The sequence below is a fragment of the Haliotis cracherodii genome, unplaced genomic scaffold, assembly GCF_022045235.1.
Source record: "Haliotis cracherodii isolate W230 unplaced genomic scaffold, xgHalCrac1.p SCAF_18, whole genome shotgun sequence".
NCBI lineage: Eukaryota > Metazoa > Mollusca > Gastropoda > Lepetellida > Haliotidae > Haliotis > Haliotis cracherodii.
Genome location: NW_027266273.1, coordinates 2,916,531 through 2,941,066, shown reverse-complemented (window position 1 = coordinate 2,941,066; position 24,536 = coordinate 2,916,531). Strand labels below are relative to the sequence as shown.

The 24,536-nt window shown below is 41.7% G+C and overlaps 1 protein-coding gene across 5 annotated transcripts in view; it reads right to left on the bottom strand.

The window, feature by feature from the left end:
• The window catches only part of LOC139465672 (chitinase-3-like protein 1), a 48,268-nt gene that overhangs the window by 7,571 nt on the left and 16,161 nt on the right, over positions 1–24,536 (bottom strand). For 2 of the 5 annotated variants that reach the window (XM_071247424.1, XM_071247423.1), the window contains exons 2-6: positions 15,271–15,399; positions 6,365–6,435; positions 3,390–3,826; positions 2,665–2,789; positions 56–176 (exon numbers count right to left, since the gene is read on the bottom strand). In XM_071247424.1, coding sequence (XP_071103525.1) covers positions 56–176; positions 2,665–2,789; positions 3,390–3,826; positions 6,365–6,435; positions 15,271–15,284 — 768 coding nt within the window. In that variant the 5' untranslated portion in view covers positions 15,285–15,399. Of the gene's footprint in view, positions 1–55; positions 177–2,664; positions 2,790–3,389; positions 3,827–6,364; positions 6,436–8,415; positions 8,454–15,270; positions 15,400–24,536 lie in introns of those variants that run through there. The other 3 variants (XM_071247428.1, XM_071247425.1, XM_071247426.1) reach the window with 2 other exon arrangements.

The window sequence follows — 24,536 nt, the reverse complement described above, 5'->3', positions numbered from 1 at the left end:
TAAAGACATTTGAATATTGCCGAGTGCGGCGTCAGACAGCAAACAATCTACTTACAACGTTATAAAGTTTGGAAAATGTTGGATCACTTCTTTCTTTAAGAGGGCTGTTGAATCCAGTCACTGTACTCCAAGATCCAAAGAAATCATACGCCATCAGAAAAATATAGTCCACGTGTCTACAAACAAAACAAATTGATCAGTCTTCTTAATTTGGTGTATATTTACAATAAAATCAAAGCGACAAACACATTTCCATAATCATAAGAATATCCAGTACTTCACACTGCTAACAACCTGTTGGTAACATAATCACGGCTGACTTCTTTATTGATGACTTTGGCAATAACAGTGAGTGAGTGAGTTTGGTTTAGCCCCGCATTTAACAGTAGTCCAGTTATATCACGGCGTGTCAGCTTAATGTGGAAGGAAAGCCCGGTATGGTGCTGACAAACCTAGAAACATAATCGGGGCAAATCGGGATTCGAACCAACAATCATAGGTTTCTGGCGTGCCCAAGGGACGCAACTCTGCACAGCGAATCGCGGCGCCTTAGACGGCTGGGCCACCCGTGCCCCCTTGGCAATAACAACCTTCGCCAGTTATTCAAATGTATCCGAAAACAGCATACGTCAAGTAATAAACCAAACAAGGAGATGAAGCTATTGAATGTATTTCAGAGTGTGTTAAGTCAGTACGTAATGTTGAAAAAAAGGCAACACAATTGGTTTAAACCCATTCTATCCAATGTGAAACGCTTAATAAAATAAGCATAAGAAACCTATTGTCAGTAACTTCACATCATAAATACCTGGGCATTATATTTTCTTCCAGTTTAATCTGGTCTAAAGCTTGTGAGACTATTTCATTACAAGCTAGAAAGTCATGTTTCCCGTTATGTCAACTTATGAAAATCTATCCAGACGTCTTTGAAGACACATTTTGCTTTGTTTTATTAAAAACTTCCACCCATCCTATAATATGGAAGTGAAATCTGGGGATATACATACAGAAAATCTTTAGAAAGAGTACAAAGTTTATTCTTTGAAAGATTTTTGAAACTCGGAAAACAAGCACCTTCAAATGCCCATTTGGGCGAAGTTGGCCTTTATAATTTACTAAAACTATTTTAGCAGGTGTTTAAAATATTGGTATAGATTTCTATGACTCCGAAGCGTACCCTGTTAAGTCAGTTATAAAATGTTACTGTCACACGATGCGACTGGGGATATTAACTGGGTTTCACATGTCAGGGTGTTATTATTGCAAACAGGTTTTGCTTATGTCTGGATTGCACAGGATTGTTGAAACACGAAGGGTTTCATCACTGTGTTTAAACAGAGATGCGCAGGTATTGAGATACAGAAATGGTTTCAAAAGATTATTTCCTGTCACATTGTAATTCATACAAGTCATTACCAGCGCCAGAGATGTATATCACTTCCGGTGTTTCAGATAAAGAATTGATCTGTGTATTAGCTAAGTTCCGCACTTTTTCTCATATAAAAACTGCGTTATAGTAACAATAATGCGAAAACAAATGTAGATCAACTGCTGCTTTACTGTGACCATTGTGATGAATTAGTTGTTGAGGACGAAAACAATTTTGTACTTGTCTGTTCATATTACAAGCTAAGTAGAAACACATTCATTCCACAATATTACCATAAACATCCTTCTCGTCAAACATTAATTGAGCAAATGTCCTCTACAACACATTCAACAATCAAAGGTCTTGCTTTGTATCTGAAGAGAAATTTAAAAAACACAAGAAACAAACAAACATGATAATGTATTATGTATTACGTCATATATCATGGACTAATTGTATATTAATTGTGTGAGATCAATAAATAAATTAGATACAAATGTGTTGTACTCTGGCCCACGAGGCCTCCAATACTGAAATAAAGAATCTTCAATCTTGAAAAAGAATCTTGAAACCTATTCTGAAAGCAGAGTCCATTGTTCGATAGCGACTGCATCATCAACATGTGCTTAGGAATAATTATCAAATAGTGATGATACCAGGTGTTCGCGAAGAGGTGAGCTTACTCTGCCCCACCGGTGGCATCCATCACAAACACATGCAAAGGTAAGTCAGTTGTTCACCTGATAAAACACGGAAACAAACTGCACAAAATTAAAATTGAGTATTGCGTCGGACATCGTTTTGGTCACTGATGCATCACACTTGGAGTGAGTGAGTGAGTGAGTTTGGTTTTACGCCGCTTTTAGCAATATTCCAGCAATATCACGGCGGGGGACACCAGAAAAGGGTTTCACACATTGTACCCATGTCGGGAATCGAACCCGGGTCTTCGGCGTGACGAGCGAACGCTTTAACCACTAGGCTACCCGACCGCCCCTATCACACTTGGAAATGTCCATCGTCTCTTCAAAACTTTTTGAAAGCTTCACGAAGGCCTTGAATGTAGATCAAACGACCATCAGCAGGAGTCATATGTCGCTCTTTGGAATCGTCTTAGAAAGAGCATGCCATACTTGAAAAACATAATTTGCAAAATACGGTCCGTTGAGTTAGAAAAGGCATTTTGGCTGAAAATGAGTACTGTACGATTTCGTTTGTTTATTTTTATTTGTCAGTGTGTTGTCATTATTTAATCATTTTTATTTCTGGTAAAAATATAACACTAAATATCTTACGTTGTAATGCTTCTGATGTCATATCCGGCCAAAATCTTCTCCTCCCCTCCCGCCACCGCCACCGTCAGCAACAGCCGGCGTCTACCCGTCTCCTCCGCCTCACGGTCGAACTCCGCTCGGACCCCCTTAGAAGATTAATGTAGGTATGAGTGAGTGAGTGAGTTCCAAACAGTATATCAGTCAATAAGCGACTATGTTTATATGTAAACATTTTCCCGGTATTAATGGGAAATAATTTTGCCTCATGTATTTAAACAACATATAAATGTTCTCCGGGCATGCTTGAATTCATAAAAATAATCTGTTCTTAATAAAAGTTGTTGTTCTCCTTGGACAGTGTCTCCGTGCTGTCTCATAAGCTACAAATAGAAGAGACATTTTGTTGTCTAGATCACGAAGAAACTATAAAACTGAAAACTTACAAAAAAGCAATAAATACAACATCTAGACCCAGCCCGTTAGTCGATACCAAACAGTGGAACTTTGCTTCTCTCGAAGTCAAACCAAATAGTTATTTCTTATGAAACGCTTGCTCACGGATTTTCCTCTAAAAAATAGGTGTAACCATTTGTACCCGGAGCGTATCCAAACTTCCGGTGATCGCAATGAATGGTTTTCCTCAACACTCAGAGGGTAATTTGATCCGCATGTGCCCAATCAATTGACCTGAATACAATTCCATCGGGGCATAGACGATGAAAGATTTCAACGCCAATCACACCTACCTGTAAAAGTTTCACGTATAAATGCTTGGTTGTGGCGTTGGGGTACTCCCAGTCAATGTCAAGGCCATCAAAGCCTCGTTTCCGCAAAAACTCCGCAGAAGATTTGGAAAACTTGGTAATCCACTCCGTTTTGCTTGCCATGTGTGCAAAGCTATCTGACATAGCACTGTTTTCACCTCCTACGGACAATAGCGTATGTAAGTTCGAGTTTCTTTCTTTAAGTTTATTGAAATGGGTGTACCGTCCATTTCCACCCACGGGGTCTTCAGACCTTGCGTCAGCCGCCACGAGTTTCATAGAGTACTTGTCTAGATTTGCAAACGCATAAACAAGATGGGTACATATCCCTGGGTCGATGTCCTCTACAGGGAGCCGGATGTTGTTGTTGGCTCCGGCAGACCAGCCGGTGTAGTAGCACACGCTGACGTACTGGTTGCCTGCAGAACAAAACACAGTGAACAGCCTGCAGGAAATGACTCAATTCTTCTTTTGGCCTACATATACTTTTCAAAAGTAGTTCAAGAACACTTGAACACATTTGTCAATCTGTCATGTCATTTACTATATTCAATCTGTCAAGTCCGATTTGTTCATATGACTATAGTTAATCTGTCATGTCATTCACAACAGCCAATCTGTCGTGTCCGATTTGTTCACATGACTATAGTTAATCTGTCATGTCATTTACAACAGCCAATCTGTCGTGTCCGATTTGTTCACATGACTATAGTTAATCTGTCATGTCATTTACAACAGCCAATCTGTCGTGTCCGATTTGTTAACATGACTATAGTTAATATGTCATGTCATGTACAACAGTCAATCTGTCGTGTCCGATTTGTTCACATGACTATAGTTAATCTGTCATGTCATTTACAACAGTCAATCTGTCGTGTCCGATTTGTTCACATGACTATAGTTAATATGTCATGTCATGTACAACAGTCAATCTGTCGCGTCCGATTTGTTCATATGACTATAGTTAATATGTCATGTCATTTACAATCAGTAATATGTCAAGTCCGTTTTGTTCATATGACTATAATTAATATGTGATGTCATTCACAATCAGTAATCTGTAATGTCATTGTCATTGCATAACTGTAGTGATATCGGTAAATCGGGTGTTCTTTAACTACTTAACTACTTGAGTCTTAAAATCATGGCTTGACAGAGTTACAATGAATGCACTCTTTATTTAGTGCACGTTGGGTTTAAATAATAACAACCCTTTAATAGAACCTGAGAATAAGCCTGGAAATATACATGACATAAATATATACATTGCAGTACTGGCACGTAAATAAACAACAATGCGTTTGGTCATTAATTGCAATAGACATGGCTTAGTTGTGCTTATTGGAATTTTAATTGCTTTGCAATCTGTTACAGCTTGACGCCGCATCGGCAACATTACAGCTATATGACGGCGGTCTGTAAATAGTCGAGTTTGTATACGATGACATGCCTCAACCAAGTCAGCGAACCTGACCACCCGATCCCGTAAGTCGCCTATTTCGACAAACGGGGATTGCTGAAGACCAATTCTAACCCGTAGATCTTCACGGGGGAGTAGTAGTAGTAGTAGTAGTAGTAGTAGTAGTAGTAGTAGTAGTAGTAGTAGTAGTAGCGGTGGTCATGGTGGTAGTAGAAGTTGCAATTGTGGTAGTGGCTTAGTTGTGCTTATTGGAATTTTAATTGCTTTGCAATCTGTTACAGCTTGACGCCGCATCGGCAACATTACAGCTATATGACGGCGGTCTGTAAATAGTCGAGTTTGTATACGATGACATGCCTCAACCAAGTCAGCGAACCTGACCACCCGATCCCGTAAGTCGCCTATTTCGACAAACGGGGATTGCTGAAGACCAATTCTAACCCGTAGATCTTCACGGGGGAGTAGTAGTAGTAGTAGTAGTAGTAGTAGTAGTAGTAGTAGTAGTAGTAGTAGTAGTAGTAGCGGTGGTCATGGTGGTAGTAGAAGTTGCAATTGTGGTAGTGGCAGTGTAGTAGTACTAGTTGTGGTAGAAGACCTAGCCTCGGTGTCAAAACCACAAGCATGGCGAAGACGGTAATACAATGATCGAGCCACTCCATCATGTCGCTTTAGATACTGTGTTTGTGCTAAAGCTGGGCATCCACTGACAATGTGTTAGACAGTCTCATTAAATTCATTACATAATCCACATTTCATATTTTCATTTCGATGCAAAATCGCACATTGACGGTTACGAGTGCGAAGTGACTGGTCCCGAGCAGCAAACAGAAAGCCTTCTGTTTCACTTTTCAGACCAGACGACCTCATCCAAGCGAAGGACTCTGCAGGGCCGCTTACCTTCGCAACACACTGCATATAAACACGATGCAGTGATCGTTCACATAGCCTCTCCTTGGGCCAATTTGATATGGCACCTCGCTTGGTTGACACTCATTTCTGTACCGTCCAGCAGTACAGAACCATCAGTATAATAAACACTGACACTGAGATTATGTCCAACATCCTTGGCTCGTTTTAGAAAACTGTTGAATGCCTTGTTTTCATCACGAGTCTTGACATGCTTCACGAGAGGATCCTCAGATAAATAAATGTGTGCAAAAGTGCACAAAACAAATTTATCATGAAGAGCCTCCACATTAATCAAACCACGCCCTCCCATCATAATTGGTAAATATAGTAGTAGTAGTAGTAGTAGTAGTAGTAGTAGTAGTAGTAGTAGTAGTAGTAGTAGTAGTCCAACAAAACGGGTTAAAAGAAAAAATATATAACAACTGAGATGACAAAATGTACAATGGAAGCTAAATATATTTCCGGTCGGTAGGAACATGGTGATGGCCTACAATAACTGATGTCATAGCGGGTTTTTACACAAAACTCGTTGCAGAAGATTCAACCATTCTTGGACTTAACGTCCGTGTGACCTTGCTTAAGAAACGTTCTCGCAGTTTTGTTCCGAATTGATAAAAGAGAGCCGTACCGTGCACACCCGTCAACGCCGCCACGAGCAGCACCGTCACTCCTTGTATCCAGTGACTCATTAGCCTCGTTCTGAAACAAACACAAACAAGACGTTTAAGAGTGAATATCTTGACCCAACATGACAAACATGAACCATTCCATAATATTACCACGAAAGAAAGAGACAGGTAGCAACCTAATAATCCCGAACAGCTCAGCGAAGTTCCAAATGGTGCATGTTCGTGGCTACAATAAATCTACATGCCTGCTGATCAGCCGTGTGTATAAAGTTCATGCATCGTTCATGCTAGCTTCAACATGACACCGCTCCACGTACTGATTTCTGTACGTTTGCATGCCAGGCTTGTGCTAACAGAGACATTTGATCAGGCAATCCCCGGGGCAGTGGTGTACACCTGTATCGTGGCTTCAGCTCCCGAATGAGATGATCTTAGTCACTGACACGGTTGAATAGTTCCCATGTCTGATGTTTGCAAAGATTGGCTGAAGTCAGGTGAGGTGAGGTGAAATGGGGTTTAACGTCGCGTCCAAGATTATTGCACTTATATAGCGTCGTGCATGCACGTGTATGTGTGTGTGTGTGTGTGTGATTGTACTAGTCCGGACTGATGCCGATTTATAGTGCTAGCTCACTGAGATACCATGCCGCAGTTTAACATGAATACCCCACTCAGCCACAGTATACTGACTCCTTGTTTAGCCCCTTGCCTACCGAGGTTTCCGGATATCTGAAGTCCATATAAGCGGGGCATGACTGTATACTGACTCCAGTCCTTGTTTAAGCCCCTTAATGCCGCGCGCCAGACAGGGTAACAACATGTACCATCTTTTAACGTCTTTTGGTATGACGCGGTCGGGGATCGAACCCCAGACCTTCCGCTCTCCGGCCGGACGCTTTACCATTAGACCACGGAGGCGGTCGGCTGAAGTCAGCGTTACATGTGGACATGTGTAGCATCCACAGTTAAATCCGAAATTGGTACTTAATTATCATAGATTGCCAGACACATCTTCATAAAATATATAATTTGATATAATCCGTTCGTACGTTTCTGATCATGGAATACATTTCCTGGGTAACTTCATCACCGGCGAAGGAGAGGTTTAGGAGTTTGCTTTACAGCAATGTCCTGCTACAAACGTTACACGGATATTCGGGACTGTTCGGCTTGCATGACTTTCGTGCGTTCAATCTCGGGTAGCAGTTCAGAAGTGAGATTGTGTCTGATTTCACTGTAATCGACATACGGATCGAACCCAATGAGTTCGTGACGGCCGATTTTGAGAAACTTGCTTTGGTTTTATAGAGCTTAGAAACACGACTGATGTGGAGCAACAGTTATATAAAGTGTCAAGACTGCAACAACAGTGTCATGTTGAAGTCAGGCCGCGATAACTCATGGGATTGGGACTGCAAGTAAAGGGAGATAATTTAGAGAATTGGCGCTTGCTGGACCAATGATTTGCTCCATACAATAGATGGTATAGAGAAGGATTGTCCCATTCTAGACACCTCTCAACACAGGAACCATGCCAGACATTGAATGTGACGGCTCTAATCGTCAAAACGCCAACAACCACCGTCACATAGCTGGAATATTGCTGAGCAGCAAACAAAACAAAACAAACAACTGTTGGCTGTAACGGCCTTATTGAGCACAACGCTCGTAAAATCACCCGAAAACCGCCTCTACGTGTAAGTCCAGGCACTTGTTTTGTTGGAACCATTTGATTTTCAGGGGGAAAGTCTGGATTTTAGTTCGAGATCAGTATTTGTATTAAAAATGTTCAGAAATTCAATTATTTTTCCAACATAAAAAGGTGTCCAAATATATATTTTCATTATAAATGCTGACGTCTTTACTTTCGGCACTTATCTGCATGTTACTTTTTTCTGAAGTAAATATTAGCCATTAGTTAAGTAATTATGGGCAAAAACAGGAACCTTCTTGCGATTCTTGGGTGCAGCAGGATGGAGGACGGTGGTCAGATTAGTTTAAGTTGTGAAAAACATTGAAAATACACGAAACATTGAATTAAATGTGTTACCTGTTGTTCCAGCAAAAAGGGCTTGATTATCTTTGTAGAACACACACACACACACACACACACACACACACACACACACACACACACACACACACACACACACACACACACACACACACACACACACACACACACACACACACACACACACACACACACACACACTGCGTGGTAGTGGGTAACACAGTGATACAGTGTATTTGCCTCGTGTACATACTCCGCATAGCGTCACGAGACAGAGTTATCAAATGGGTCATCAAACGGACATCCCCCACAACGTGGACATCTCCCGTCGTACTTAACCTACAAAAATGTGTTTATGGAAATAACAGTTATAATGTTGTCCCCTGAATGTCCACCACGTTCACGTGTTATCTCCGAGAGTCATTTAGACGTATGTTATGTATCCATATAACTGGGGTGCGGCGGAATTGGCGAGTATTATTCTAGGTTAACATTGCTGATGCGCATGGGTTCAAAAGCATAGTATTACGTAGTCGTTTGGACATTGGTTAGATGGGGTGCAGTTAAAGACATCTCGACTTGATCGCCAGTGTCCCCCGCCGGCCTCGAACATGTTGATTAAACTGTCACGATACAATTTTGTGTTTAATTCTAACACGGTAGCTAAACTGTCACTCGTTATAGTTGTATATATTGTGCACTAAATTGAACACGATGGCTAAACTGTCACTCGTTATAGTTGTATATATTGTGCACTAAATTGAACAAGATTGCTAAATTGTCACTCGTTATAGTTGTATATATTGTGCACTAAATTGAACACGATTGCTAAATTGTCACTCGTTATAGTTGTATATATTGCGCACTAAATTGAACATGATGGCTTAAGTGTCACTCGTTATAGTTGTATATATTGTGCACTAAATTGAACACGATGGCTAAACTGTCATTCGTTATAGTTGTATATATTGTGCACTAAATTGAACATGATGGCTAAAGTGTCACTCGTTATAGTTGTATATATTGTGCACTAAATTGAACACGATGGCTAAACTGTCACTCGTTATAGTTGTATATATTGTGCACTAAATTGAACACGATGGCTAAACTGTCACTATGAATTATATGTGATCTTACGCCATCGCGTCAGCGAAACTGTCACTTTACAGTCATGACTGTAAAACTTGCTATGCATGACTGTTCAAAACACGACCATGTCACCGCTCACGGATGACCTTCACGGATGAGTAAATGTCAAGATAAATATAAACGCCTAAATGAAAGTTATCTATGTTAAAGATGAACAGATTAGTATTTGCTCAGGTACTGAATATCTCCTACCATCTGCGAGGTAAACATGTGTACAGCTGGACACGCGGAAGCTTCAGCCCCAGTAGTTGCACAGGGACTGATCCTCTCACTCACCCACTCACTCACTCACCCGTTGTAATTAACGACTTATGTGAAACTGAAATAGTGTGTGAGATTACGACATAAACTTTCTTTATGTGACAAGCACATAGGGCTTTCAATGCCACGCCTAACTCAAATTCAGAGAAACCAAGCTATCGGACGTTTGGAAGCTGGAGAGTCAACGTCAACATAACCACAATTTACCGTCTCCTGCATCCATACAATGCTACACAGATGACCTTCCTCGGAGCGGTCGTCCTAGACACACATCGACAAGATCGGCAGATTACCCGTCAACACCAGCGACATCCGTTCCTAACTGCAAGTGAAAGTGCTCGACAGACCATAGGAACACATAATTGACACATTAGCCGGGACACTGTGATCCGACATCTCAATTCCAACAACCTCAGATGTCGCCGTCCAGCACGTCGTCCTGTTCTCCAACCACGGCATCGACAGGCACGACTTCAGTGGGCACAGGGTCATCACAATTGGCGTCATCGTGAGTGGAGGCGTGTCATTTTCTCTGATGAAAGTCGCTTTTATGTCTCCCATGCAGACGGAAGAGTCAGAATTTGGCGGCGTCGAGGTGATCGTTTCGCTGTCAGAAACGTTGTGGAAAGGGATCTACGGGGTGGACCCAGCGTCATGATATGGGCAGGGATTGGACTTAATGCGAGACTTTGACCCATGTGCTTTCTGAATGTTGGTCAAGGTCGGGGACACGGCGTCACTGCTCAGCGGTATATCGACCAAGTGATCAGACCCCACGTTGTTCCATTTTTTGCACAACATCAAAAACACATTTTCCAGCAGGACAACGTTCGTCCCCATATTGCCAGAGCTACCATGGCCTTTCTGCAACAACACAACATACGTGTTCTACCGTGGACAGCCATCAGCCCTGATCTGAAACCCATCGAACACTTGTGGGATGGATCCATAGGGCAGGAGGATCCCTAGGGCCTTTACAAATCGTCTGATCCACTCAATGTACAGGAGATGTGTGGCAGTGATCAATGCTAATGGTGGTCACACCAGGTATTGACCGACATTTTCGGTATTGACTCGAAACTGTGTAAGCCCTTAACATTTGAATCATTTTTTTGTCAATCTTGCCCTATTAGTATTCCTTGTCTTTACAGTTGAAAATAAATAACATGTTTACTGCATACTCGACTTGCGTTTCTTTTGCATGTGAGTATATATAAATTATGATGCTAGTGATTATTGCGAAATAATCCAAAGTGGCGAATTGGTTTTGGCGTAGCAGAGGTTGTTGTACTCGTAGCGTCGTAGCGTAGCGTAGAAGAGTCAGTGAGTATAGTTTTACGCCGCTTTTAGCAATATTCCAGCAATATCACGGCGGGGGACACCAGAAATGGGCTTCACACATTATACCCGTGTCGGGAATCGAACCCGGGTCTTCGGCGTGACGAACCAACGCTTTAACCACTAGGCTACCCCACCGCCCCTTTAGCATAGAAGAACAAGTGTTTGTGCAGTAGTAGTGGTAGTGTGGAAGTGAATCAGTAATATCAGTACCAATAGAGATAATAACATTGAAATCATAGTCACTAACGGTTACTAGCAATAATTGCGACAGGCTCTATAGTAATTCTAGTATATAGTAGTAGTGTGTGAGAGTGACTGAGTGGTTTAACGCCGCTTTTAACAGTAATTCCAGTTATATCGCGGCGTGTCAGCTTAATGTGGGAGGAAAGCCCGAAGTGATGCAGGGCTCAGACGTTTACCACTTCGGTGAAACCCACGAGCACGGGTATGGTGCTGACAAACGTAGAAATAATCGGGTCGAACCGGAATTCGTACCCACAATCATAGGTTTCTGGCGCAGCTCAGGTAGACAGATATACACTAAGAACACGATTTGCCATATCCATAAAATACACTAAAACCTCGTTAATCCACACCCTGGTCTTCCAGACACCCTTCTTCAGTTTCATTGCAGCGTGGAATGTTGGGAACAAAGTGATGTCATTCCGTTCCGATAATCCGTGTACATTTTCCTAACTGAATGAAATACTGAAAAGAATAATGCTGGGTCTTGCACAAATGATTGACACTCTGGACAGATACCCCACGAGGGGAGATCATTCAATTGGAAGAATATCTCTCCAATTGCCTAAATTTAATGGCCAAGGAGATTATCGTGCTTTCGAAGCACAGTTTAAGAATCTGGCCGCACAGTCATGCTGGAATAATACCCAGGCAGCCCAAATGTTGGGATGTGCTCTGGAGGGCGTAGCCCAGCGGTTTTATGCAGGCCTTCCTGAGCAGGAGCGACTGGATTACCAGTGGCTTTCACACTCTCTGCGCAGGCGGTATGGAACCAGTCTTCCAGATGTTAAACGTGAAGAGTTGATGAGGCGAAGCCGTAAGTCCGGTCAGAAAATTGCCGACTTACGAGCTGATCTCTGGCATCTTGCTCAAGGGGCATACCCTGATCTTCCTTATGAACTTCGGGAGAGGTTGGCCCTGGACGCATTGAAGAGGGCTGTGGATCAAGATTTGAAACTCCGGTTTATGGACTGAGGTGTACGTACCTTACAGGAGGCGGTGGATGAAGCTGAGCTGTACGAGTCAGTTGTAGGCAAACCTGGTCAACAGAGGTCGGTGCAGGCACTGAGTCCCTACCCTTCACAAGGAAGGAGAGTTCATTTTAACTCAGAGTTGGAGGAGAAATCTATCAACTAGAGACTGACCAGTCAGCTGGCTGATCTTCAAAAGACAGTAGAGAAGCTTGCATAAATGCAGCCATCTCGCTCACGAAGTCGCACTGGTAGAGGAAAGCCTGTTGAGAACAATAAGAGCAACACATTTCAGAAGAATGTGGGGCGACCTCAATCCTCTCAAGATAGGAGAGAGCATTCCAATGGGCGTAGTTATTTGCGATCCCCTAGTGCTTCTAGGAGAGGAAACACTGCCTGTTTCACATGCGGTGAGAATGGTCATTGGTCTTCCGAGTGCCCTCAGAATTCCAAGACAAATAGTTGTCAGGGAAACGGTACCCCGACGACCCAGACATAGGTCGGGCTTCGGTGGAGAGTTCTGAAATAGAAACCACAAATCCTAAGGAAGTGAGAGCTAATAAAGCAATGGGTCATATGGAGGGAGAGATTTGTCTGGTTTCTGTTCAAGGGGAGATAACCCCTGATTCGTGCCTTAATCCATCTGACCCAGTCAAGGTGAAGGCAAATTTCCAGGCTTGTTTTAAAGTTGGAGATAAGGGCCAATAAGTGAATGTCAAGAATGGCAACATTTACTTCACTTTGCTTGTTGACAGAGGAAGTCAGGTGACCTTACTTTCCCCAGTAGCAAGCAAGCGCTTGCCGTTTTTGGTAGCTGTCAACTCCATTGACATGGTTCTGGAGGCTGTTAATGGCAGCTTATTCAAAGCACATGGAATATTCAAAGCACCTGTTCACATTAGTGATGACATGAACCCCACTATGAGGAATTCCTGGTTGCAGAGGTTGATAATTCCCATGATTGTGATGGCATTCTGGGTATAGATGTACTGGATAGACTGGAAGGTCTGATCGACATCCCTGGGTCAAGGATCCGGTTGATGGGCAGGTGGTTACCAACTGTGAGAGCTGAAACCACTGTCATCGTTGCAGATGATGTCTCTTTGCTGCCCCAGTCTGTATCTTTTATCCAAGTGAGCTTGCCTCAACTTCATCGGGATCGGTCCTCGATCCTGATAGAACCCTGCACATTCACACATGGTATAATCCTGGGCAATTCAGGAGTCACAAATAGTAATAAGGCAGCTACAGTTAAGGTTATCAATGTTCTTGATACCAAATACACTTTAGCTAAGGGAAGAATTATTGGTCAGTGTCAGTGTGTCAATGTATTACCAGATAGGCAAATAAAGAAAGTATCACGAGTTAGTGTTAAAAACTCGAAGTTGCCTGATCATTTAACAGATTTATTTGATCGTAGTAAAACAAACCTCAGCTCTGAGCAGCAGGATGAGCATTGCAGACTGTATTGACAGTCTGGGTGGTGCCAAAATGTTCTGCACAATGGATTTGCAAGCAGGATACTGGCAGGTAGAAATGGATCCTCGTGATCTAGAGAAAACAGCCTTTGTCACACATTACAGACTGTTTGAGTTGAATGTCATGCCCTTCGGTCTATGTAACGCCCTAAGTGTGTTCGAGAGACTTATGGAAATGGTGCTTAGAGGTCTCCAGTGGAATGAGTGTTAATGTTTCCTGGATGACATCATTGTCTTCGGAACTACTTTCGAAGAAACAATGTTCCGGCTTCAATCAGTTTTCGACCGTCTGATCTCAGCTGGCCTGAAATTAAAGCCTAAAAAATGTCACCTTTTTTAAGAGAGAGTCGATTTCTTAGGCCATGTTATTTCGGCTGATGGTGTTCACACCCAGCCAGAGAAAATAGAGGCAGTAAGATGTTGTCCTACCCCAAAGTCTCGGAAGGAGATACTACAGTTTTTGGGTCTGGCTAACTACTATCGGAAATTCATAAAAGATTCATCTAAAATTGCCAGGCCACTGACCAAACTTACCAGTCCATTGGTTGATTTTCTTTGGACTGAGGACACTGATCGAGCTTTCATCAGCCTGAAGGAAGCACTTACCTCAGCACCAGTTCTCGGATTTCCAAGGCGTGAAGGCGAGATAACTGTTGACACAGATGCATCCAGTGAAGGTGTAGGTGCAGTTCTGTCACAAAATCAAGTTGGCAGAGAAGTCGTTCTTGGCTACTACAGCAAAAGTCTCACACTGGCAGAAAAGAATTACTGTGTCACCCGTCGAAAATTGCTGGCAGTAGTAACTGCATGTCGCCATTGGCATCCATATGTCTTTGGTAGGCCTGTCACTATCAGAACTGACAACTCTGCAGTGGTCTGGGCAAAAAGAATTAAGAGGCCTGTCAACCAGATGGCTTGCTGGCTACAACAGCTAGACAACTATGATTTGACCGAAGTACACCGGCCAGGCCGAGTGCATTGGAATGCTGACGCACTAAGTTGCACACCTCAGGCATCCTGACCCCAATGTAAAAGGGCGAGTGGACCTTGCAGCATAGGGTTGGTAGAGTCGAATCCTAGTGGTTATGCCATCACCAGATCACAAACTGCCAAACAGGATAAAGATACCTCCTGTTCCAGCTCAAACCAATTGGGTAGAGTTGAGGAAAATTCCTTCAGTCCTGAGGAGATTCATGACCTGCAGCTTCAAGATCCCGATATCAGCCTAATATACAAGGCTAGAGATCAAAATACCCGACCTGAATGGGAAACTGTTTCAGGATATTCTGAGGTATGCCAAGCGCTGTGGGGTCAGTTTAATCGACTGTCGATAAGGCAGGGTGTCTTACACAGAAGATGGGAGACTCAGGATGGAAAGGATTGGCATTGGCAGATAGTTGTACCATCCATCAAGCGGCGAATTATCCTCAAAGCGTGTCATAACTCACCTTTGGGAGGCCATCTTGGGGTTTCCAAGACTTTTGCCTAGCTTGAACAGTCTTACTTCTGGATTGGTATGAAAACTGATGTGCGTCGGCACTGCATCAGTTGTGACAAGTGTGACGCGAGGAAGAGTCCTAGAAAACAGAAAGCACCCATGAAAGAGTATACAACAGGCTCACCCATGGAGAGACTCACCACCTACATCATGGGCCCACTGGTCCGTACCTCCAGTGGCAACAAGTACATACTTGTTGTCACTGATTCGTTCACTAAGTGGACTGAGGCCTATGAGACTTCAAATATTGAGGCAAAAACAGTGGCAAAAAAGATTGTCGAGGAGTGGGTTTGTCGCTATGGTACCCCAACTCTTATACATACTGATCAAGGTAGACAGTATGAGGCTAACCTGTTCCAGGAACCACAGGCAAATGGCCAAGTCGAGCGGTTTAACCGAACATAAGCAGCCATGCTTACTGACTGTTTGTTTAATGTGCAAAAACAAAATGTGAACACGTTCTAAATCACCTGTTTCGAGTTGGCAACGTGACAGTTCGTGTGACGTCACCTATATTCGTGAGTCTGTTCCACGAAACTATTTCTTGTGGTATAATGGCTTAAATCTGCCTTGTATGGCTACAAAATTGCATCTAAATGCATTGTATATTACTTCATAGCCGTGACACGAAGTAAAATAACTTCTGTCACTGGTGGAGTGCAATTTCGCCACGTTCCACCGACCGCATCCTTGTGCGAGAGACTACTTCCGGGATGACGTCACTTTGTTGACAGTTTGATTTTATAGCCGGTTCGAGCCGAGATATGTGAGTTGACATTCAAGTATTTTATATTTATTGTACATTTTCCTAACTGAATGAAATACTGAAAAGAATAATTCTATTCTTGTAATGTAATAAATGTTATGGTGCAATTCTTAATTGTGAAATTATTCTTGAAAAGTTAAATAATTAAAACTGTGGACTGTTGGTGGTATGGGGAGTGATCCACCATTCGCTACCCAAAGCTGTACCCCAATACCCACCCCTGAACCGTTACAGTCCGGATATTCGATAACCTGGGCGATTGCAGTGGATAGCTACAGTCCGGATTAACTAGGTTTCTTTGTACTTAAGAAAGAGAGCATCATGGCTCACTAGGTATCTTGGCCTACATCTGCTTCAATTTAAAACATGTATACATTTTGTCACATACGACGGGACACGGATGTATGTTGGTCGTCGGTCGTTATGCCCACATGAACAACGGAACATTGATTTGTTTTTTGGTTAGGTTGTATCGTATTTGTGTATAGAGCAGCTGCACATATTATATTGCCAGATACATGAGTTCCTCATTTCAAATAATGTCATCACCATACCCAGGTTTTACCAGTTTTGTAAAAGTCTAAAACCTGCATCGGTTAGGAAACTCCACCCTAATCAAGCTGACGCGATCTGATATAGCTGAAATATACTATTCAAATTAGCCTTAAACCCAACTATTCTTGTCGTGCGAGGCGACTTACGGGATCGGGTGGTCAGGCTCGCTGACTTAGTTGATGCATGTCATCGTATCCCATTTGAGTCGATCGATGTTCATGGTATCAATCACTGGATTGTCAGGTCCAGACTCGATTATTTACAGACCGCCATCATATAGCTGGAATATTGCTGAGTGCGGCGTTAAACAACAAACAAACACATTATACCTAACTCACTCAAACATGCCATTAACACTTTGATTGAAACATAAATCATAACCCCAGCCTAGTCATAGGTTCAACATAATTGGATTCTGGATATCGCAGCGAAAATACCTGCACAAAGCTATAAATTATGGTCACATCACACGACATTGTAAAGCGCAAACCACTTACCATGAAATTAATCTCAATCAAACATCACAGATGTCACTTAAGTACAGGTTAAATATAACCACTATATATCGCTATATAAGTGCAATAATCTCGGACGCGACGTTAAACCCAATTTCACCTCACCTCTTACCCAGACAGTGGTTAGACTATGAAACAGGCGATGATCGTTCTTGACAGGGCGGCAATTAAACGTGCCTCATTCTTTCATTGCCGTGTTATCCTCAATATTTGCGTGGGTTAAATCGTGCTCACGTCCTTACTATGTCAACAAGACAACGGCTTTGTAAAACAATAATTTCACCAGTGATAACTGGTATGACAAGACTGTAGCTCACCTAATGCAACCATTAGCTTATAAAGGTCGTAATGTGGTTTAACACACTAAAATGTAGAGAGCCTCACATACTTTGATACAACCGAAAGGGCCAGAAAGGTCGCTGCAGGATCCAAAACAAATTATGTCCAAGCAAGTATTATACATTTGTTATTCCACATATCACATGCGCCATAAAATCCAAATGACAACATATGAAAAGTCAGATCCGACTCCTGTGAGCATGTTTAGAGACACTGTCGGTGGGGTTGTGTACAGTTTTCAACTTCATAAACTGAGAGGTTTCAGAGAAGATATTGAGTTACAGTCCATCAATATTGATGGGGGTATATGAGTCAGAAGAGAAGTAATGTTTCACAACTCTACGCTCGTAGCCGGGAACAAAAATCTACGGATGTCCGTTGTGGTTATAAAGCGACCTGAAAGCACTAATTAAAATATACGGTTCCCTGTTTGGCCTATAACTTGCCTGGAGAATCACAAATGACATTCGGGTGACATGTTAATGAATGCCCCAAGGCGCTGAGACATTTATGGTATCACTTGCGCTTCAAGTGACTCCTATGCAATAATAAAAACATAAGATCGCAATCGCTTGTGAGTTCATTTCGAGTACAGCAAAATGACGGCGGTTTGTAATTCCAGCAATATCACGGCGGGGGACACCGTCAGTAGTAGTAGTAGTAGTAGTAGTAGTAGTAGTAGTAGTAGTAGCAGCAATTAGAATCTGCACAAGCTACTCTCGATATTAATTTTAATTCCTTAGAATACAAACGATACGTAAACGCAAGAATGTCATAATCTCTTTCTCATATAATGTCATTCTTAAAATATTGAGTGATTAAGGCGTAATTTTACACACTAAAGTAATTTTAGAATTTGCTCAATTTATGACACAGTGCCAAATGCACACACGTTCGTTGGCAGAAACACAAACATTCAGAAGTCCCGGTACAGTAATTGCGGACATTAGGTAGAAGTTCTTTTCAGCATAGGGCTTATTAAATGTCAGGTGATCTTGTTTAAATATTTATCGCATCGTTATAGCAACTGTACTGGACAACAGTATCCATTACATGAAAAATAGTGCACTTAACAATACTTTCATAAACTTCTCTCGATAAAGATCCGCATCACAACCAAGGCTTACAATATTCTGGGGAGTTTGGTCGAAAAAAACCTGAAGTTGCCGTGACGTTAATCTCAATATACTGACCATCCTCAATTCCCTACGGTATTTTATCGCTATTAAGTTGTGATAAATAACCCAAAACCATTAGCTCTTTGACCAGCAATCTCCCAACTAATATATTTCCCATATTATTTGAGACGACGGCTATATTTAGCGTCGTGTCATTTGAATCGAAGCTATGGTAGAGGATGAGCTCAAGCCTATGTGTAACAATAGTTTTAAGATATGATGCACTGGGTAATTTTGATAAAGACTAGGAATTGAAAAAAGATATTAAAGTTTAAAATCCAAAGATATATATACATGTATGCTCACGATCACTGACACGCATGAAAGGCGTATTTAGACGTTATAAATTAGGGTTCGATGATTATAAATAGATAGTCTGGGCAGCAAATCGACCTTTACTGAACTACTCAGTAAAGACAAAGGCAGCAAGGTGAGTCAGAAAAATGCCGGGACTTGTGACAGGAAGCCATATCTGTGATAGCAATGTGACAGGCTGACATGTAAAGGGAGGTATGCAGACATACGATCAGAGACAAATGATGTACCGAGTCTATGCGGCTTGACTGACTTGGCGTGTTTCAGGGACGGACAGGTCAAAGGTGACATTTGGGCATGGAGTCTGATGTGTTGATCAGATTGGCATTGTGAAAAGTTCAACACACGATGTAGGCGACGCACTAGGCCAGTCATCACATTCATAATCATTTGTGTCATAACACATCTTCGGCTTTTGCCAAAAGCATCTCGATTGTCATAATTAACATAGCCATCATCATTTCTATAACAATAACATAACTATCTTCATCGTAATCTTTATTTTCTTTTTCTATTTTTCAGATCATGATACCTTAAAGATATATTCAGACATACAGTTTTGCATACGATTTACAGTAAGTATACTAAAATATGCAAGGTGTGGTCGGCTTTCCGTAAGGTCGTAAGCTACATGTGACGAAGACCCGTGAAGATCCGGGTTAGATCTTCAGCAACCCGTGCTTGTCGTAAGAGGCGACTAAGCATCCAAGCCTGCGTGTCTACATTAACACAACAACTACTACTTCTACGACTACTACTACCGACCCCTGAAGATGATCTACTACTACTACTACTACTACTACTACTACTACTACTACTGACCCGTGAAGTTCCGGGGTAGAATAGGTCTTCAGCAACCCATGCTTGCCGTAAAAAGCGACTGTGCTTGTCGTAAGAGGCGACTAACGGGATCAGGTGGTCAGGCTCGCTGACTTGGTTGATGCATGTCATCTTATCCCAATTGCGTGGATCGATGCCATGATGTCAACCACTGGATTATCTGGTCCAGATTCGATTATTTACATACCGCCGTATACCTGGAATGTTGCTGAGTGTGGCGTTAAACAAGAAACAAACAATCAAACATGTGACGAATGCATTAGAGTGAGTGGGCGAGTGAGATTGGATTTATACCTCTTTGAGCAATATTCCAGCAATATCACGGCGGGGGGCACCAGAGATGGGCTTCACACATTGTACCCACGTGGGTAATCGAACCCGGGTCTTCGGCGTGACGAGCGAACGCCTTAACCACTAGGCTACCCCATCGCCCGAGTTCATGATTCAGACTGATCCTACTCAATTCATATATGTTCCTCCCATGTTGAATAACGTATCGTATTTCGGGGGCGGGGTGACACAGACAAATGACAAGACACTGACGCGGACACACAAAGAGATAACAACATTTCAAAAACTCGGCAGATAACGAAGAGAAGACGCAGTATCTGCCAACTGCAATATGTTTAAGTTTGACAAATACCAGTTTCTATGAGGAAGAAAATGTTCTTAACGTCCCAGTTACACAATAAAGGCGCAGGCAGAACACGCCATCCCGGTCCGACAGATGACCGTGTGATGACAAATTAATTAGGCACGTGAGAATGTGAAGATGTAAGAAGGCGCCCACATTGGGGACTAACTAAACACAGACCTTCAGCTTCTATTCTCACGAGCATTAGATACGAATCGTAGAGAACCACTCAGAGCGAGCATTTTCACTGGAATAATAGAATTTATGCTTTGGAAATTGTGTTACTTTCTGTTTTGTTGTAGTTGTAGTAGTAGTAGTAGTAATAGTAGTAGTAGTTGTAGTAGTAGTAGTAGTAGTAGTAGTAGTCGCCGCACTCAGCCATACTCCAGCTATGTGATGGCGATCGAGTCTGGACCTGACAATCCAGTGATTGATAGCATGAGCATCAATCCACGCACTTTGGATACGATCACATGCATCAACCAAGTCAGTGAGCCTGACCACCTGATCCCGTTAGTCGCCTTTTACGACAGGAATGGGATGCTGAAGACCTATCCTATCCTATCTTCACGGGCCAGTAGTAGTAGTAGTAGTAGTAGTAGTAGTAGTAGATCATCTTCAGGGGTCAGTAGTAGTAGTCGTAGAAGTAGTAGTAGTAGGAGGAGGAGTAGATCATCTTCAAGGGTCAGTAGTAGTAGTCGTAGAAGTAGTAGTTGTTGTGTTAATGTAGACACGCAAGCTTGGATGCTTGAATTTTGACATTACATTATGTACAAACTTACTCAGCAGGTAGGAATTCTATTCCACTTATGTTCAGATTCTGAAAATATGATAGTAACAGGCAACTGCACTTAAACTGAACAGAAGCCCCAGAGAGATGGGAGTTCCCTGGACCTGTAGAAAAGCACTATCAGTAGAAGTGATAGTAGCAGTAGATATGTTAGTGAGTGAGTGAGTATGCTTAAGCCATACTCCAGTCATACACAGTGAAAACATTTCCTCCTCACATTATCAGGCCTACCAATGAAAACTGTCAGACTGCAACAGAACACTGTCATATGTCTACAATACAGAAATAATCGGCAACATAAAACAATGACTTCGTAACCAAAATCTAAGAAACAGCATTATAAATCTGATACGCTGCCGAAAACATGGAAACGGCAGCACCTAAACACACAGACCACGGCCTTCTAAACTGGGCATGCGCAGAACATAAGAAAGATGACAGTCATGTCATGAGGATCAACAAACAAACAACGAGTAAATTTACATCTTACAGCGCCAATAAAGAATATTCTGGACGTGTATTGTTGTATTGCCGCTGTGGGATGTAAATGTATTCGCGTATAAATATACCTGTACTATTGCTTGCTGTATAAACAGATATGGGTTCAGACCTGTACTACTGGTTGCTGTATTAACAGACATGGGCTTAGACATGTACTGTACTAGACATGGTTGCGGTATAAACAAATATGGTGATCAACTGATGTACCTTGAAGTACTGCATTACTTACGACAATACTTTGAAGTACTTCATCACTTTACAGCAATACCTTGAAGTACTTCATCACTTTACAGCAACATCTTGAAGTACTTCATCACTTCACAGCAATACCTTCAAGTACTTCATCACTTTCAAATTGTGTACCGTGAAGTACTGCATCGCTTAAGACAGTACCTTGAAGTACTCCATCACTAAATAGCTGTGACTTGAAGCATTTCATCATTTTTACAGCAATACCTTGAAGTAGTTTATCACTTAAGGCAGTACCTTGACGTGCCCATAACTTAATAGCTGTGCCTTACAGCACTTCATCATTTTTACAACAATACCTTGAAATAGTTCATCACTTAAGACAGTACCTTTAAGTACTTCACCACTTTACAGCTGTACCTAGAAGTGCTTCATCACATAACAGCAATATCTTAAAGTACTTCATCACTTAAGACAGTACCTTTAAGTTCTTCTCACGTTACAGCTGTACCTTGAAGTAGTTCATCACTTAAGACAGTTTCTTGAAGTACTTCATCACTTGAGACAGAACCTTTAAGTACTTTATCACTTAAGTACCTTGAAGTCCTTCGTCACTTTACAACATTTCCTTAAAGTCACTTTACAGCTGTACCTTTAAGTAGTTTTTCACTAAGACTGTACCTTGAAGTACTTCATCACTAAGACAGTACCTTGAAGTAATCCATCACTAAGACAGTACCTTGAAGTAATCCATCACTAAGACAGTGCCTTGAAGTACTTCATCACTAAGACAGTACCTTGAAGTAATCCATCACTAAGACACTACCTTGAAGTAATCCATCACTAAGACACTACCTTTAAATAGTTTTCACCAAGACAGTACTTGAAGTAGTTCATCCCTAAGACAGTACCTTGAAGTACTTCATCACTAAGACAGTACCTTGAAGTAATCCATCACTAAGTCACTACCTTGAAGTAATCCATCACTAAGACAGTACCTTGAAGTACTTCATTACTAAGACAGTACCTTGAAGTAATCCATCACTAAGACAGTACCTTGAAGTAATCCATCACTAAGACAGTACCTTGAAGTAATCCATCACTAAGACAGTACCTTTAAAAGGTTTTCACCAAGACAGTACTTGAAGTACTTCATCACTGAGACAGTACCTTGAAGTAATCCATCACTAAGACACTACCTTGAAGTACTCCATCACTAAGACAGTACCTTGAAGTAATCCATCACTAAGACAGTACCTTGAAGTAATCCATCACTAAGACAGTACCTTTAAATAGTTTTCACCAAGACAGTACTTGAAGTACTTCATCACTAAGACAGTACCTTGAAGTAATCCATCACTAAGACAGTACCTTGAAGTAATCCATCACTAAGACAGTACCTTGAAGTACTTCATCACTAAGACAGTACCTTGAAGTAATCCATCACTAAGACAGTACCTTGAAGTAATCCATCACTAAGACAGTACCTTTAAATAGTTTTCACCAAGACAGTACTTGAAGTACTTCATCACTAAGACACTACCTTGAAGTACTTCATCACTAAGACAGTACCTTGAAGTAATCCATCACTAAGACAGTACCTTGAAGTACTTCATCACTAAGACACTACCTTGAAGTACTTCATCACTAAGACAGTACCTTGAAGTAATCCATCACTAAGACACTACCTTGAAGTAATCCATCACTAAGACAGTACCTTGAAGTAATCCATCACTAAGACACTACCTTGAAGTAATCCATCACTAAGACAGTACCTTGAAGTAATCCATCACTAAGACAGTACCTTGAAGTAATCCATCACTAAGACAGTACCTTGAAGTAATCCATCACTAAGACAGTACTTTTAAATAGTTTTCACCAAGACAGTACTTGAAGTACTTCATCCCTAAGACAGTACCTTGAGGTACTGCATCACTTTACAGCAATACCTTCAAGTACTGTATCACTTTACAGCAATACCTTCAAGTACTGTATCACTTTACAGCAATACCTTCAAGTACTGCATCACTTTACAGCAATACCTTCAAGTACTGTATCACTTTACAGCAATACCTTCAAGTACTGTATCACTTTACAGCAATACCTTCAAGTACTGTATCACTTGTCAGCAATACCTTCAAGTACTGTATCACTTTACAGCAATACCTTCAAGTACTGCATCACTTTACAGCAATACCTTCAAGTACTGTATCACTTTACAGCAATACCTTCAAGTACTGCATCACTTTACAGCAATACCTTCAAGTACTGCATCACTTTACAGCAATACCTTCAAGTACTGTATCACTTTACAGCAATACCTTCAAGTACTGTATCACTTTACAGCAATACCTTCAAGTACTGTATCACTTTACAGCAATACCTTCAAGTACTGCATCACTTTACAGCAATACCTTCAAGTACTGTATCACTTTACAGCAATACCTTCAAGTACTGTATCACTTTACAGCAATACCTTCAAGTACTGTATCACTTTACAGCAATACCTTCAAGTACTGCATCACTTTACAGCAATACCTTCAAGTACTGTATCACTTTACAGCAATACCTTCAAGTACTGCATCACTTTACAG